The 15350-nt window shown below is 43.3% G+C and overlaps 1 protein-coding gene across 5 annotated transcripts in view; it reads right to left on the minus strand.

Annotated features, from left to right (window-relative positions):
• DROSHA (drosha ribonuclease III) overlaps positions 1–15322 on the minus strand; it is a 73394-nt gene extending 58072 nt beyond the window's left edge. The window contains exons 1-7 of one of the 5 annotated variants that reach the window (XM_040064872.2): positions 15270–15322; positions 13630–13747; positions 11650–12507; positions 8545–8637; positions 7395–7626; positions 6713–6854; positions 2131–2285 (exon numbers count right to left, since the gene is read on the minus strand). In XM_040064872.2, the coding sequence (XP_039920806.1) occupies positions 2131–2285; positions 6713–6854; positions 7395–7626; positions 8545–8637; positions 11650–12500 (1473 nt within the window). In that variant the 5' untranslated portion in view covers positions 12501–12507; positions 13630–13747; positions 15270–15322. Of the gene's footprint in view, positions 1–2130; positions 2286–6712; positions 6855–7394; positions 7627–8544; positions 8638–11649; positions 12511–13629; positions 13748–14836; positions 14858–15269 lie in introns of those variants that run through there. The other 4 variants (XM_040064898.2, XM_040064881.2, XM_040064890.1 and 1 more) reach the window with 4 other exon arrangements.
• Positions 15323–15350: the final 28 nt, after the last annotated feature.

The raw sequence follows: 15350 nt of genomic DNA on the forward strand, positions 1-15350 counted from the left end.
AATAGAAAAGCCAGCAGAACTTTCCATGCTATTAAAAGCAGTCTGAAAACATAAACAGCATCCACGGTGGGGCTAAGTGGCATTATCACATGTTAGACAATGTGAAGATACCACAGGAAGCAAGAATCACTGTTCATGTTAGCTTCAGGCAGCTGGGAGAGGGATGCAACCTTTTAGTTTTGATGTTAACCTCGGTTTCTTCAGACTGGCACAACGTGTATGAGCAAAGGAACCTAGAGAAGCAGGGCACTTCCCTACTCCTTTGGAAACTTAGTCACACAATCTCAACAATGGAGTGATGTGACAGCTTGCTGCTCACACAGTTTTTCCCCTACTCTGAGACCCTCGAGGAAAGAACAGGTTCAAAGAAATAGAATCTTGCCCATCGATAGAAGCATACTTCCTCATTGGCTTACACAGTGACAAGACAGAAGAGAGTTTAAAAAGCAGTTAACAGCTAACTGCTCATCAGTGCTCCAAAACTAAGCTTCTACTGAGACTGTTTAAATAATCATCATGTATTTCTGAAAATCTCATCCTTAATTCTTAGAATTGTACAGCACGAATACTGCCTCTGTTATATTAAATGCACAGGCCAAAACTGAGAGAGATGTGAAGCACCTGTAAAGCCCAGACTTGAGAATAAGTCAGGTATATATCTATCCTGTCCCTAACAACACTGCTCATAGGAAAAAAAATTGCTGGAGAGAAATCACGAATTGATGGCAAAATGGTGAGAGATCACAAATTTACATAGGCAATGACTTCTCTCACCAACAGAGCAAAACAAACAAGCAGATCACATTTGTAACGTAAAAGCCACTGTGGTGGTATTGAATTTAATTTATTTTCTGGCAACTGTCAGCACTGCTGGAGATTATCCAAATTAACAAACAAGCTTCTCAGGATGAAGGGTTGGGAAGATTCATATCCATCCCACAAATTTAGTTCCATGTCAGACGGTGTACTTGTACATGTCAGAGGGCATGGCAATCATTCCTGTTTTATTTATTGACAGAAAGCACTTTGGCACACCAGATAAATACCTATGAAAACTTCAAATGCTATCAAATAAAATCTACACCGAAGCAGTACAGCACTGACAGGCTCACCATGATTGATTTTAGTCTTTTCAAGAAAGATGAAGTCAGTCTCAAGAAAGTTTTTGGTAAGGAACATTTTTCAGCAGGAATCTCATACACCAAACATTTTTGAATCTGTTCCTTCTACAATTATTCCACGCTTCTTTCTGTTAATATTCTTCATAGAACATTACTTTGAAGTGTGCCCAAGAGCTACATAATTTTTTCTGTTAAATATCTAAACAGCTCCCTAATTTTGTTTTCCATAGAAAGAAAAACAGCTAGCTATGCTCAATCGTTTTTTTTAACTAGAAGCATAAATATGAATCTGTAATAGAATATTTTGAATTACCACAGTGGCAATATGCATTCCAGTATCTCTTCACATTATGATTTGTTGTATGCTAAACTCATACATAACACAAAGTGACAGAAAAATAAATTTACTGAGGTGCCACTTGAAATGAGAGAATAGATTGTAAAATATTTAAGAAAGATGAAGATGGTGAATTTGCAAACAAAAACTAGTCCTCTGTGCAATGTGTACATTCAAAACAGCACTTCATGAGCTCAGCAATTATATTTAATGAGAACTACAATCTCCATGCAATTACAAAAGAACCATTAGACAAGAAATTAGAAGCATTAACTGCATATTTAAACATTATTTATCATTATGAGCTAAGAGCTTAAGGTGAAAAATTTGTAAAGGATGTAAACAGATTGGGTTTTTTCCACGACAGAATTCAGTTGTGTACCTTCATCTCAGGGCTAAAAGGACAGCATGAGCACATTGTTCGCATTCAGTTTTTATTAACCCTGTCAGATATGATTCCAACTGAATAATCCCCAGGATTAATTAGCTGGAACCACGCTCCTGAAATCAAAAGTGAAGTGCTTTGAAGAAGATTAGAAAGAAAACTGAAAACAGGGGTAAAGAAAGCATTTTGAATTAGAAGTGACTCTGCATGTTTGACAACAAGGCAAAATTTTCAATGTATCGGGAGAATGACCTTTGCACACGCAGTACTTTTCCCTCACACCCTACCTGTCCTGGATCATTGTACCACAATTCTTCGTGGAGACGATCAGGGTGTGCTTTTTTACGCTTAATTTCTGCAATGACGTCAATAACATCCGAATCTGAACTGCTGGAGCAGCTGCTGTCATCTTCAGAGTCACACTCTGACTCACTGGAGCTCTCTGATTCACACAGAAAAAATAAAGACAGCTGAAAAACACTTCTACATGCTCTCTACTCCATAGCAATGCATTCTCGATCATGAATTAATGTCTGGACTTAATAGTAAAAAATAAAGCCCGCACACAAAAACCTCGATCGCAAATACCTCTGATCTCCTGTGGTACTGCAGTGACTCCCTTCCTTATGCATGTAATTTTAGTCACTGATTTCCACAGATATCCTCAGCCCCAATTTAAATAAATGCCTTCATAGCCAAGACATATACCAGTATGCAAGTAAAGTTCATTTTTTTCTTGGAATAAAATGCAATGTTTCTTCCATTTCTTAAGTTTTGACTTAAGAGAAAATGTATTACTATAGTGTCAGTGCTTTCAAATACTGTGAAACCAGGGTTTTAAAGTACACACTTTTACTGAATACAAGACTCTCCTTAGTTGAAAGAAAAAGGAGAGAGAGGAAATGAGAGAACATCACAGGAAAATGTTTCCCTTTTTTTTTTTTATCAAGATGTATTTTTACACAGTTCATAATTTGGCATAAGGTGTTATTAAAATATGTCCTTGGAACACACGGTTTACATAGGTCATCCATGGTCAGCTGAAATAAGAGTTTCCTCACAAAGTGTGCACATGTATTCCTACAAATATTCACAAGACTCAAAAGTTTCAAAAGCTCTCTGATATACATCTGATTAATACTGAAGTCTATTTTCAGGTGCAGAATATGCATGGAACCTGTGAGAGTGAGCTGGAATTTCAAAAGACTAACACAGAATTTTTCAATGTAATGTACTGAAATCATAAAATGGTTTGGGTCGGGAGGAGCCTTAAACACTATCTAATTCCAATCCCTTTGCCATGGAGGGGGATACTTCCCACTAGACCATTGCTCAGTGCCCCATCCAGCCCGGCTTTGAACACTGCTAGGGATAGGACATCCATAACTTCCCTGGGCAACCTGTTCCAGTGCCTCACCAGCCTCACAGTAAAGAGGAATTTCTTCCATCATCAGCCTTCCATGACCTAAAAGCGCTCCTGGAGAGCATTGCTACCCCACTGCAACACACGACTGCTGCAAACACAAGCCAGAGCAGAGACAGCATCTACTGAAGTACGAAGTAAGACAAACTACTAGACACTACCCGGCTGTAGGAGAAGCTGGCACAGACACCAAGTTAGCCCAGGGGAACAGTGAAGACACAGAGTCTTCAGGTTCTCCAGAAAGAGTGGAAAAAGAAAATGCAGAAGTTGCCCTTGACCCTATCATATTTTAGCCTGGAGCAGCAGGCTTTCTTCCTCCGAGATCTAAGGAATGAGGGCTTTAGAAAGATATGCTAAGTGTAGCAGTCATGTCCTTGATTCATCCATGTGAAAAAACACCTCCAAAAAAACCATAGTTAACTTTGCTAGTGAATTCTTGAAGGAGTTTAAATACATGCAAATTCACTGTTCAAAAAAATGTGAAGAAATCCTTTACAAAAGTGAGTTCATATTTTATTTTATCTGTGTTTAACTTTTTCTTTCCTCTTCAATGCATCCTTTTATACCACTGGCATGTAACCATGTAATTATGCCAATATTTCAGCTTTGGAATTTTTGATATGTGAATTTTTTAATGAGTTACTAAGATGAGACCTGAGATTTTGAAGCAGCTCACCTGACCAACATGAAGCAATAGTTTAAAAGCAAGTCCAACAGGTTGTCTAAATTACTGTGATATGCCTACAAATTTCTTGAACTAAAGCAACTGACTTAAAAACACTATGAAACACTGAAATGCTGGATTTATGAAAAGAACAACAGTTTCCACAAAACAAACCAAGAAAAATAGCTTTCACTGACTTCTGAGTAGACCAATTGCTATAAAAACTTCTGCCCTGCTAATTCAGCCAGTCTTTCCCTAGTACTTGATGCTGCTGGATGTATTTCACTGTCAGAAGATCCATATGGGTGGGACAAGACAATGCAGATAATGTTATGTATGTTATGAAAACTGATACTTTTGCATATGACTGACCATACTAAGCAGAGTTGCACAACAAAAATACAATACCGAAGAAAAACTCAGATGTTTGCTTTTACAGCACTGAGTCTGTCACCACCAGTCTTGCTTGGTCTTTAGCAACGTACAACCAGGAGCTCCTCAAAGTTCCTCAAAGCTCCAGCCATTCTCTGGACTACCAGATCATGCTCAGGTTGTTTTATGCCATGGAAGAAACTAGCGTTTGGTAGTGCTGGATACTCCTCATACCCCCTAGGCTTTCTGGATAAATCACCTAGCTCTACTTCCATCAAAACCTACAGTAACACTCCCATGGATATTGTCACGGGTCAGCACAGTTTAGTTTTTAGTTATGGAGGAATGTGGAATGTTTTTCCCTGTCAGGACCTTGGAATAGCTTTAGAAAGGGCAGGAACCTATCAGAGGGCTAGTTTGGGATATTGGCACCTGCTTTGACCACTGAGGATGTCAAATGCGACTTTGGGCAGTATCCATATATAAGCCCTGACTTCCGGCAGCCCTTCTTCCTCCTGGTCAGCACAACAGGGAACATCGAGCTGGGGCCTGCTGCTCCCTGCCCTTCCCACGTCTTGGGGGGAGGGGAAGCTGGCCCCGAGCCTGGCCGGGCCCCTGGTAACAGCTGCGGGCCCCCTTTAGGCCAAGGCCACCCCAACTGTCACCAAGGGGTGGGCAGAGCTTTTTCCCCACCCCTGGTGATTCCAGACAGAGAAAGAAAAGAGTGGAGAGAGGAAACCGGGCTGGCCTGGTTGCAGCAGGGGGAGAGAAGGAGACTGCTGCCAGCAGAGGTCAGATGGCCACTGCAGGCCTAGGCAGATTTAACCCTTTCCTGGCAACATGAAGCTTCCAAGGCCTAACCCCTCCCTGAGAGAGAAAAGAAAGGGACAGAGTGAACATAGAGAAGAAACAGCACGACGTCAGTGGAGCAAGACTGAAAGGACTATTGGGACAAGGGTTGAGGAGTTTGCCATTCCATTTTAGGCTGGACTTCTTATTCAGCCATGGAAATGAACTTTATACGTTGTTGTAGTGCATTATTTGGGTTTATATTGTATTTCATTTTTATACTGGGTTTTGTAATGGTTTCTTATGTACCACCATGTATCATGAGGTTTGCCCCTGCTCCTTTGCCCCACCCATTCTCCCACATCAGAATGTGACCCAACTCTGTTCCACTCCCACCTTATCCCTGATTGGGTGGTGGCTTGTCCCTGCCTCTAGCCCCTTCCACCTGGGTAAAAGCCAGGAGAGGAATGTGGATCCCTTTCGTGGGACAGGGTCAGGGACTGGACTGAGCTCTGGTCTCTGCGGGGGCAGGACCACAGACTGAATAAAGCCATGATTTGCCCCCGGACCAAGGGCAGACTCTTTCCTTTTGCTATCGACGAATGCCTGCTCTCTCTAAAGAAAAAGGTTTGCAGCCTCTGGGATCTTTGGGACCCTGGAGGAAAAAATCCTTCTGGCTGTGGTTTCTCTCTCAAGCTAGCCGAGGCTAAAACAGAGCCGGGGCTCCGAGAGAGAAAGAGCCACTTCAATATGTAGACTATCCCTTTCAATCATGGGAAAGAGATGCATTTGGGGAGTTGATTCTTTAGATTTGTGTGTGGGTTTGAGCAAAGGTGCTTGTGATGGACTAAGTGATATTAATCCTATAAGATGCTTGAACAGAGAGAGAGATGAGAAGCCCTCTGTGCCAGTGAAGAAGTGAGAAAGATATCTCTGTTCCTTCAGATGAAGAATCCTTTGCTTTGGAGTTAATCATCTTTAAAAGGTGTCATCCCAGCATACAAGAGTCTAAGACCCATGACCCATAAGTATCTTGGGAACCTGCTCCTGGGAGGGTCACAAAGGCAGGTTTCCCCGGGTGGCTGTTTTTGTGACAGTTAAAAAACCCACAAGAGAACCGTTCTAGGTTGTCAGTAGGATACATGACTCTAAGAGAGACTCTTCTCCTAAAGAACTGATGAAAGATTATTTTCAAATGGTGAAACTGACTGAAAATCACAGGTTTTGTCACTTTATGTTTTTTGTGGGAAAGTGAACAGTTTCTGGGGGGAGGGAAAAGTGTTTTTTGGAGTTTCATTCTGATTTGCCCTTTTGTTTTAGCTTTTTCCCAACTTTACTTTTCCATCCTTTTAGTGTGTGTTAATAAAACTATTTGTTTCTTTTTAAGCTTGAGCCTGCTTTACTTTTCTCCTAATCTTTCTCCCACAAAAAGAGAATAAACCCTCAGACCACTATACTAAATTTAGCAACCAGAATTTAGCGAACCTGAAACCACTACAGATATGAAATACAAAGGAGGGATTTAAAAAACACCTACCAACATGATTAAATACATATAACTGCCAAAACAGGTTAACTACAAATTATTCCATTTCAGAGCTTTGTCATGATTTCAGCCTACCTAAATCTTCATCCAGCTTGGTTTTTGGTGGCTCCCATGGTGGCCTGGCTGCTTTGGCCTTTGCCTGTCGCTTTCCTAACTCCTCATCAAACTTTTCATACAGATCCCGCAGCTTGCTTGTTCCTACCACAGTAGAGTCCCCCTGTTAATAAAAAAATTTAGAACAACAGAACAAAAAAAGGACAGTGTTAAAATAGTACAAGAACTCAGTATCTACCATCATTTCATGAAAAAAACCAACAAGATGGGAAGGACGGATCTTTTAGTGAAACACTGGAATACCCAATAAGGCTTTAGCATATCATTACATTGTTTCACCAGGCGAACTAGCAGAGAAATTATTTCATTCGCTGGCATAGCAGTTCTCCAAGTTTGCAGGAATGTATGTTGAGGCATCTTTGCTCACAAGTTAAACACAGTCTATAATGGAAAAAATAGATCTTTCCCTCCTGGAGACAAAAAAAAGTACCCCTCTTTCATGTACCACTTATCTGAATGCTAATAGACAGAAGGAACTGATGAAAACAGGGAAGAATAGCAACAAATGAAGCTCCTAACAGGGTTAAAAGACTGAGATGACTGGGAAGAGAGAAGAATTAAATGACACAAAATTATGATCCTGCTGAAGGGTTCATATTATAAAGGACTGTCTGCAGTCATTTTAGAGTTCTCACTGACATACCACTTGATCCATAGGGTCATTGGAATAATAGCTTTCAGAATGGGTACAGCGAACCCAGACTGGCTTAAGCAATTCCTCATCTTCCTCTTCATTTTTTTCAGATGCATTCTCTTCTGACTCCTTGTCTTTGACAGCAGTGTAATTTTTCTCTTTATTGGAGCTCTGGTTCTCAGACCACCTTTCTCTGTCTTCCTCCCATCGGGTTCTCTTTCTCTCTCTGCTTGGAGACCGGCTTAGTGGTGGAAAGCAAACAAAAGCAATTCTCTTGATTATTTTAAAATGAAAAGCAGTTTGCTTCAATCAGTAAGTCATTCTATCATATAAATTGCAGCAAAATCCTGTTGCCTTACCAGCTTTTAACTTGCACCATAAAGACTACAAGAGTAATTTGTAGTTTTGAACTACTATAACAATGTCTTAAAATTCAATGTGCTTTTTATTTGAAGTCACAATCAAGAATTAAAATAAAAAAGACATGCCATTTTAAATTAAAATTCCTTCTTGCATTCTAGGTGAATTTCTTTTAAATTTATTTTTAAGTTAGGAACTCTGGTAAAAACTAAGTCAAACCAGTCACAACTAGAAGTTACAGTTAGAAGTTTCAAAGCACAGCCCGCAAACTATTGGTCTGACAAAAGAATTTGAGTTTTACTAAAAGGATTATACAGAACCCACAATTCTGTTACTCTGACACATCTTTGATCAACACAAGGTGTGATATTCCTTGTGCATCGCAGGAGTAATGCTCTCAAAAGAGGAGTAAGGAAACTACCTACTTTTTTTAATCTCCTCTGCCTACAAAACCAATGATGTTGCAATGTTTTCAATTAGTATTCAGAAAGAAACAGAAATATAAGAAAAGCCTCTAAAAGATAATCTAAAGATAGAGCAACTTTAAACCATTTTGGTACTCTACCGACTAGAAGATTTAAGAGAAAGTCTTTAGGACACAGCAGTGAAACTCTCTCTCCAGAGATTAATCCTGTTTCTAACTCAACAAGGTCCTGAGATTACTGGTATTTACATGTATCAGTAGATGATAAATTTAAGACGCTTCTTTTATCTGGGTTTACTATGCATACAGAAAACCTCATGTGAGTGGATGCACAGAGCCTCAAATGCTCAAGAGACCGCATGCAGCCCTCCTTACCTTCCTGCTCGCTTGTAATCCTTTTTGTAGGATCTGTCTGGCGATGGTGATCTTCTGCTGTCACGGTGCCGATGCCTCTCCCTCTCCCGCTCCCTTGAAAAGTTCAAAAAATAAGTTAAATGAGAAATCTGGCATTTCATACAGTCTTCACCTGAAGGGAACACAAAAGCAGCCTAAATCATGTTATGCAAAATGACATCCACATGCTGACTGCTAAAAACCCAGATGGTCTTAACACTGACCTTCAAGAAACTTGTAAAAGACAGTCAAGTGTCCATGTTCTCCACCTCTGTCATAAAGCCATCTATCTCAACATGAGAGTTAATTCACACCATACAGAAGCGACCACTATGAATCCCCCACAGGACTTATTACCATTTTCCCTCTTCTGTTACAAATGGCAAAGGGTATTGTATCTATAACCATTTTAAATGCCTCAAGGAAGGAAAACTTATTTCAAGCACAATAACCTTGTAAGCACAGCAGTCATTCAAGTGTTTGAGGAAAGCCCTCTCTTCCTTACAGCAACCTCAAGCACACACAAAAACCAGACAGCTAGAGACAATCTGCACGACGCTGAAACGATGGCTCTCATCTGCAAGACTCAGCTTGCACATGCGCATAAAGAATCTCACAACCCAAACACATTTCCTGGGTCAAAGAGCTTTAAATTAACTGAAGTCTTTGGGTAGAGTGGCTAGAAAGCTGTCCAGGAGAACAAATGAGGATGTTGGTCACAGGAACCTGAATATGAGCCAGCACAGGCCCAGGTGGCCAGCAAGGGCAAAGGCATCCTGGCCTGTATCAGCAGTAGTGGGGCCAGCAGGAGCAGGGCAGGGATTGTCCCTCTGTACTTGGCACTGGTGAGGCTGCACCTCGAATCCTGTGTCCAGTTCTGGGCCCCTCACTACAAGGCAGACACTGAGGTGGTGAAGTGAGTCCAGAGAAGGGCAGTGGAGCTGGTGAAGGGTCTAGAGAATGAGTCCGATGAGGAACAGCTGAGGAAGCTGGCATTGTATGACCTGGAGAGAAGGCGGCCCAGGGAAGATCTTGTTGCTGCCTACAACTGCCAGAAAGGGGGTTGTAGCCAGGTGAGGGTCGGCTTCTTCTCCCAGTAACAACCAACAGAATGAAAGGAAACAGCCTCAAGTTGCCCTAGCAGCGATTTCAGTTGGGCAGCAAGAAAAATTTCTTCACCCAAAGCGCTACTGAGCATTGGAATAGGCTGCCCAGGAAAGTGGTGTTATCACCACCGCTGAAGGCACTTAAGCAAAAGGCAAAAGAGATGTAGATGTGGCACTTAGGGACACAACTAAGTGGTGGAGTTGGGAGTATTAGGTTACAGGTTGGACTTGACGATCTTAAGTACATTTTCCAACCTAAAAATGGTTCTATGAAATTACCGTATTTATTAGGCAGGAAATATCACACAGGCAGCTTTTATACTCTGCTAACAGCTGGCAAGTCATTGTGCATCTGTTAACTCTTCTAGTCTGCTGACACACTAGGAATTATAAACATGTGCTACTCAAGTCGCTTGGTGGCTTAACAGAATGAGTCAAAATTATTTATGAACATATATATATATATGTTTGTTTCCATGCTCATAATATGAAACAGAATGCAAATTTACAAAGCAAAAAGTTTAGATGAATTATCTATTGTTTTTCCCCAGCCCCATTTATCCTTGTTTTTCAGTGCCTTGATCAAGCATGGATTTCAGTCTTCAGAGGGGGCATACTCTACACCATCTGATTTGCTTGGGAGACAGATGCTGCACAAAAAAAGCAACCATAATTCTGGCAAACAGGCTGAATCAAAGTAAGTAGATACATTATCAAGTAGATCTAGAAGCTGTTGGCCTAAAACGGCAATCCAAAAGTCTTTGAGAAAGAAGCTACTAAAAACACGCATTTTCAAAACTTAAAACCGAAGCTTAAAATTAGGCAGAAAAAAAGAGCACAAGCGCATCATACAGAAAAGGCCAGTGCCTTAATGCCAGCTGCATTTAGTTGTAGGAAAATCCTTTCTGAAAATCAAAGTGAGCTTACTGACTGTGAGGCTCGGGTTGTTTCTTTGAAGGCAGATGTCTAAGGTTTTGTAATTTAGCCTCTGCATATCTAAATCAAAGGGCCTTCATTTACGCAGGCTTTACGCATACACTCACATTCCACTCCTGGCATGAAAAAATTCTGAGCTTTTAAAATTAAGAGCATGTGATCCAGGAGCCCTGATAAATACTTAACTTTCCAGTAGCTCTTTGAATATTTTGGCAAAGCTCATCACACACATAAAGAGCTACAAACAGAACAAATCTAAGACACGAGAAAGATTTAACTGATGATAGTTTGCTCTAAAACATGTCACAGCAAATTGCATCAGGTCAGCTCATAATTTTCAAGTCATTTGGGTCCATGAAGTATAGGGACAGACACTTCATGATATATCCCAAAATAAGCAATGCACACCCATCCATCTGAGTAACGTCAGTGAATCCTACAACTGGCCCATGCTCATTTTCACTTCAGTCCTCTCTCGAGATCACAGGCTGGCTTGCTGAGGTATTCATCTCGAACATAACATGCTTTTCACTAAAACACCTTACTGAAAAGTGTTAGCATGGGCCCCTATCAAACTATAAACCTCACCAAGCCAGTGTTCTCTACAAATGCAAGGCTTTCTGAAAGAAAGTAACACTTGGCACCCTAACTCTGGTACCTAAATATTGAAATTCAAAGTGCTGGGACTTAATTGTTTGTAAGACACAACTTTCTACAGTCTTAGAGTGCCAACTCTATTTTCCTGCCACATGGGCATAAATTTCTAAGGTAAATATGTTGAGCACTACTCACCAATCCACTGGGTGGGATGCAAAGAATGTCTCGTTTGAAAACTATCTCCATGGACAAGAGCAAGAAGTCTGCCAGCTCACAACCATGAGGCAAAGCAGCATACCTGAAAGGTGGCTAAAGAGTAACCTTTTCCATGAGACCTGACTACTGGCTACTTCCCGAGCTAGAGGGACAAACAAGGGCAGGGGAAGAACATCGATGCAAACATACTATGGAGCAACGACGACATCTCTCCCCATGCAGGTAAGGTTACCTGTTTCGCTCGTAACTTCTGTGATGAGGTGACATCCTTCCTCTGTCATAATCTGCCCGGTGCCGACTGCTTTCCTGCCTCCTCCTATCCGGACTGCGGCCACGATCGCGGCGATCCCCGTGGCTGGCGGAGCGATGCCTGTCGCCGTGAATGTGACCGTGCTCGCGGTGCCGGTGCTCATCGTAGTGCTTGCTCCTGTCTGGGGAGCGCCGGTCGCTCTGGGATTTCTCTCCCTGGTACTGCCCCGCGTGCCGGAAGTGGCTGCTGCCGGCGCTGCCGCTGGCAGCGCTGCTCGGGAAGGAGCCGGAGCTGTGCTGGTAGCTGTTGAAGCTGGGCGGCGGGAACGACTGCTGCGAGTACCCCGCCGAGTACACGGGCTGGTAGCTGACCTGCTGGGGCATGACTGGCGGCGGGGGAGGGTGCGGTACTGTGGGGGGAGGCATCATGTAAGGAAAGGTGCTCTGTCCAGCAGGTGTTCCTGCCACGGGAGTGTTGCTAGGATTCGGCACCGGCGGAGGAGTGGGAGGGAAACACGGAGGCACTGGGAAGCTCTGCCTCATCTGGTGGTTCGGAAATGGTGGCCTCATGGGACACTGGCTGATGGGATTTTGTGTGGAAGGGGGCACTGGAGGAGGATAGGGCACGAAGTCTGGCCTGGGAGGCATGTAACCAGTGGTTGGAGGGCTGGAGTAGGTTGTTGGGGGGGCAGTTTGCTGCTCATACTGGTACTGCACGGAGGGCTGCTGCGGGTGAAGCTGCCGGAGGTTCTGAGGGCGGTACGTCTGGGTCGAAGTTCTTGCTCCTGGTCCCCCCTGGCCACGGGGACATCCTCGCCCAGAATGGAAAGACATGGCTCACCTTTATTGAGGAAAATAAAAATCCAGTGTCACACAATTTTTGTAAGATGTCCCCAGTGCATCTGCAGGAACTACTCCTAAAACGCTGAAACCGCGGTTTCCCTTAAGAGAAGCAGTAAATGATATCCACTTTCACTGGGAGCTTTGTGCCCCTCAGACCTTTAGTGGAGATCATTCATGCCCCTTTTGATTCCTTTAAGCCTCTAATCCATGAAAGCACTTACTGTCTTTAAGACAGAACCCAAGCTGGACCATGCTTTACGAGTTAGGGCAACGTAATTTCAACACATCATTGTTATGATGACAGGTCAAGGATGGAAACACCTCTGCTAGCACTCAAACACTTTGATATAAGACCTTTAGATACCCCACACCAAAGAAATCACTCGTTATTAATAACTGCAGTGGTCATCCAAAGCTGCATATCAAGGAGTTCTTTCTAGAACACAATTCTAAACTTTGGGCAGAATGACTTGACTAACACCTCATTGCATGCCACCACCTGGCCCAACAAATCATGTTTAAACGAGATACCAGCAATTTACATTCACTATTGAGTCCCCAATGTACTAAAGGATTGAATTCAACAGACACTTCAAAGTATTTTAAGTGAGGTAGGTATATTTTTGTGGAAAAATAGATTACACATCTTACAGGTTATGAAAAAAATTAATGTAGACTGTGCTAATTCATTGAAATAAATGGTTCCCAAGAACCCTCAACTGCTTTCTCAGTCCTGTTACCCTTGAGAAATTATCACCGCTTCAAGTAGGTTTAAGTGTTGCTCAAAACTAGGCATTTAAGGCATTAACGTTTATAAATGAAAGCACTGTGCTTCATTTAAACTTAAAATTAGCTCTTTAATTACAATGTTAAGTTTCAAAAACTGAAAAAAGGGTAAAAGACACTTAAGAAAATTTACAGCTGGAATGGAAGAAAAGGGGAAAAAAATTATCTAAGCACTTCCTACAGTCAAATCCTGTTTTCCATAAGGGGAAGCGAGAAAGAAAAGGGAGACACACACACACACACAATTGGAAAGATCACCAGAAAAAGGAAATAAAGCCTCCCTCTCACTGAGGCTTTGCTGATGCTGAAGTACATGCACAGAATATTCTCCCACCTGCTACAGTACAACATGGCCAACACGGACTGCTCAGAGCACTATTCTCAGGTGCATTCCGGTGACACTGCAGCAAATTATGTAGCTCTTGTTGAGAATGTAGACAGCTTCTGCTTAACTGGAGGGAGAAAGAAAAAGAAATACAGGGGAAAAGGACTGATATTAAAGAGGAGGAATCAAAAGGAACGTCCTTACACATGCAGGGCTTAGTGGAAGCCACCGGAATTGGTGGTCATTTGATCTCCAGAACAACCACGGGCCCACGTGAATGAGAATCCCACACTGTGAGGAGATAGCAGCCATGATGGTATAAAGCCACTTGTTAGTCAGCCTGTATCTGCTCAGTACCCTCCAACTTTGTAAAGGCTCTCAAAAAAAACTCAGAAAAAAACAAACCAGAAGAACAAAACAAACAGAAAAAAACAGGAGAGAAAAAAAGAAAGTCAACATCCATTTTGTCTGGCAGTAGTCCTTTTGACATTAACTGTAATCCATGAGATGCTGAATTAATTTTGCTTTAGTTCTCCTGCTGTGGTCTTACACAACTCAGGCTTGCAAGAGAATACTGTTTTAAACTTTGCTAACATTCACATGCGCATTTTACTTAAACAGGCTGTACATAGTGCCTTGTCTTTAAGTGTGTTTCCAACATGTCAGAGCATTCAAACAAAGGGTCTTGTTTATCAGCTCTCAGATCTCCCCAAGAGCACTGCTCTTGTTCTACTACTTTAATTTCAGGCCTTCAGAAAGCACAGAATCACAACTGGAAAAAAGATTCAAAAACACATAAAACTATTTGACATGCTCAAATATTTTTAAAGGTCCCTCCGCTGCAAACACAAGTCACATTCAGCTTTCATTTAAAGTTAAGTAAGTTCGAAAACACAAAAGAGGTCAAACTCTCCTTTCCCTGTCACCTAAAGAGGAATTTTATTGCACTGATGCGAGCCATTACATTCTAAAGCAGCACTGGTCGCCCAAAAATCACCGAAAAAACCTGCAGATGCACTGCTGAGAGCAACAGGGCACCGACACATAGAAGAGAGACCACCGAGAGGGGACACCATCAATGACTGTAAATGTCTAAGAGAAGGTACCAAAGAGGATGGATGCAAACTCTTCTCGGAGGTGCCATGCAACAGGACAAGAGCGAGAATGAGCAGAAACCGATGCACAGTAAGTTCCACCGGAACATGAGTTAGTTTACCGCGCGGGTGCCCGCGCACTGAATGGACTCCACGGAGAGGCTCCACTCAAGAACTGTCTGGACGCAATCCTGTGCCATGTGCCCTGGGATGACCCGCTGGTGTAGGGAAGACTGGACCAGATGACCCACTGCGGTCCCTTCCGACCTGAGCCATCCAGTGCCACCGGGCCTCACCCCGCCGCCTCCTCCCGACGGCCCGGGGCCGGGGGGCACGGAGCCGGCGAGGAGCCGAGCCGCGCCCGGCCGGGCCCCGCTCCCCGCTCCGGGCTCCGCTCGGCCGCACGGCCCCGCCAGCCCCACGGAGCCGCCGCGCCCCAGACCCCGGGACCCGCGCCCCCGCCGCGCCCCGGCCCCGGCCCCTGCGGAGCAGCACGGAGCGGCCCAAAGGCGGCCCCGCCGCCCCTTCGCGGGCAGCCCGGCACGCCGAGCCCACCTGGCGCCCTCGCCGCCGCCGAGGCCAGCGCCGCCCGCAGCGCCCCGGCTCCGGAACAGGAAAGCGGTGGGAGGCGCTGCG

The sequence above is a fragment of the Hirundo rustica genome, chromosome 1 (assembly GCF_015227805.2).
Source record: "Hirundo rustica isolate bHirRus1 chromosome 1, bHirRus1.pri.v3, whole genome shotgun sequence".
Taxonomy (NCBI): Eukaryota; Metazoa; Chordata; class Aves; order Passeriformes; family Hirundinidae; genus Hirundo; species Hirundo rustica.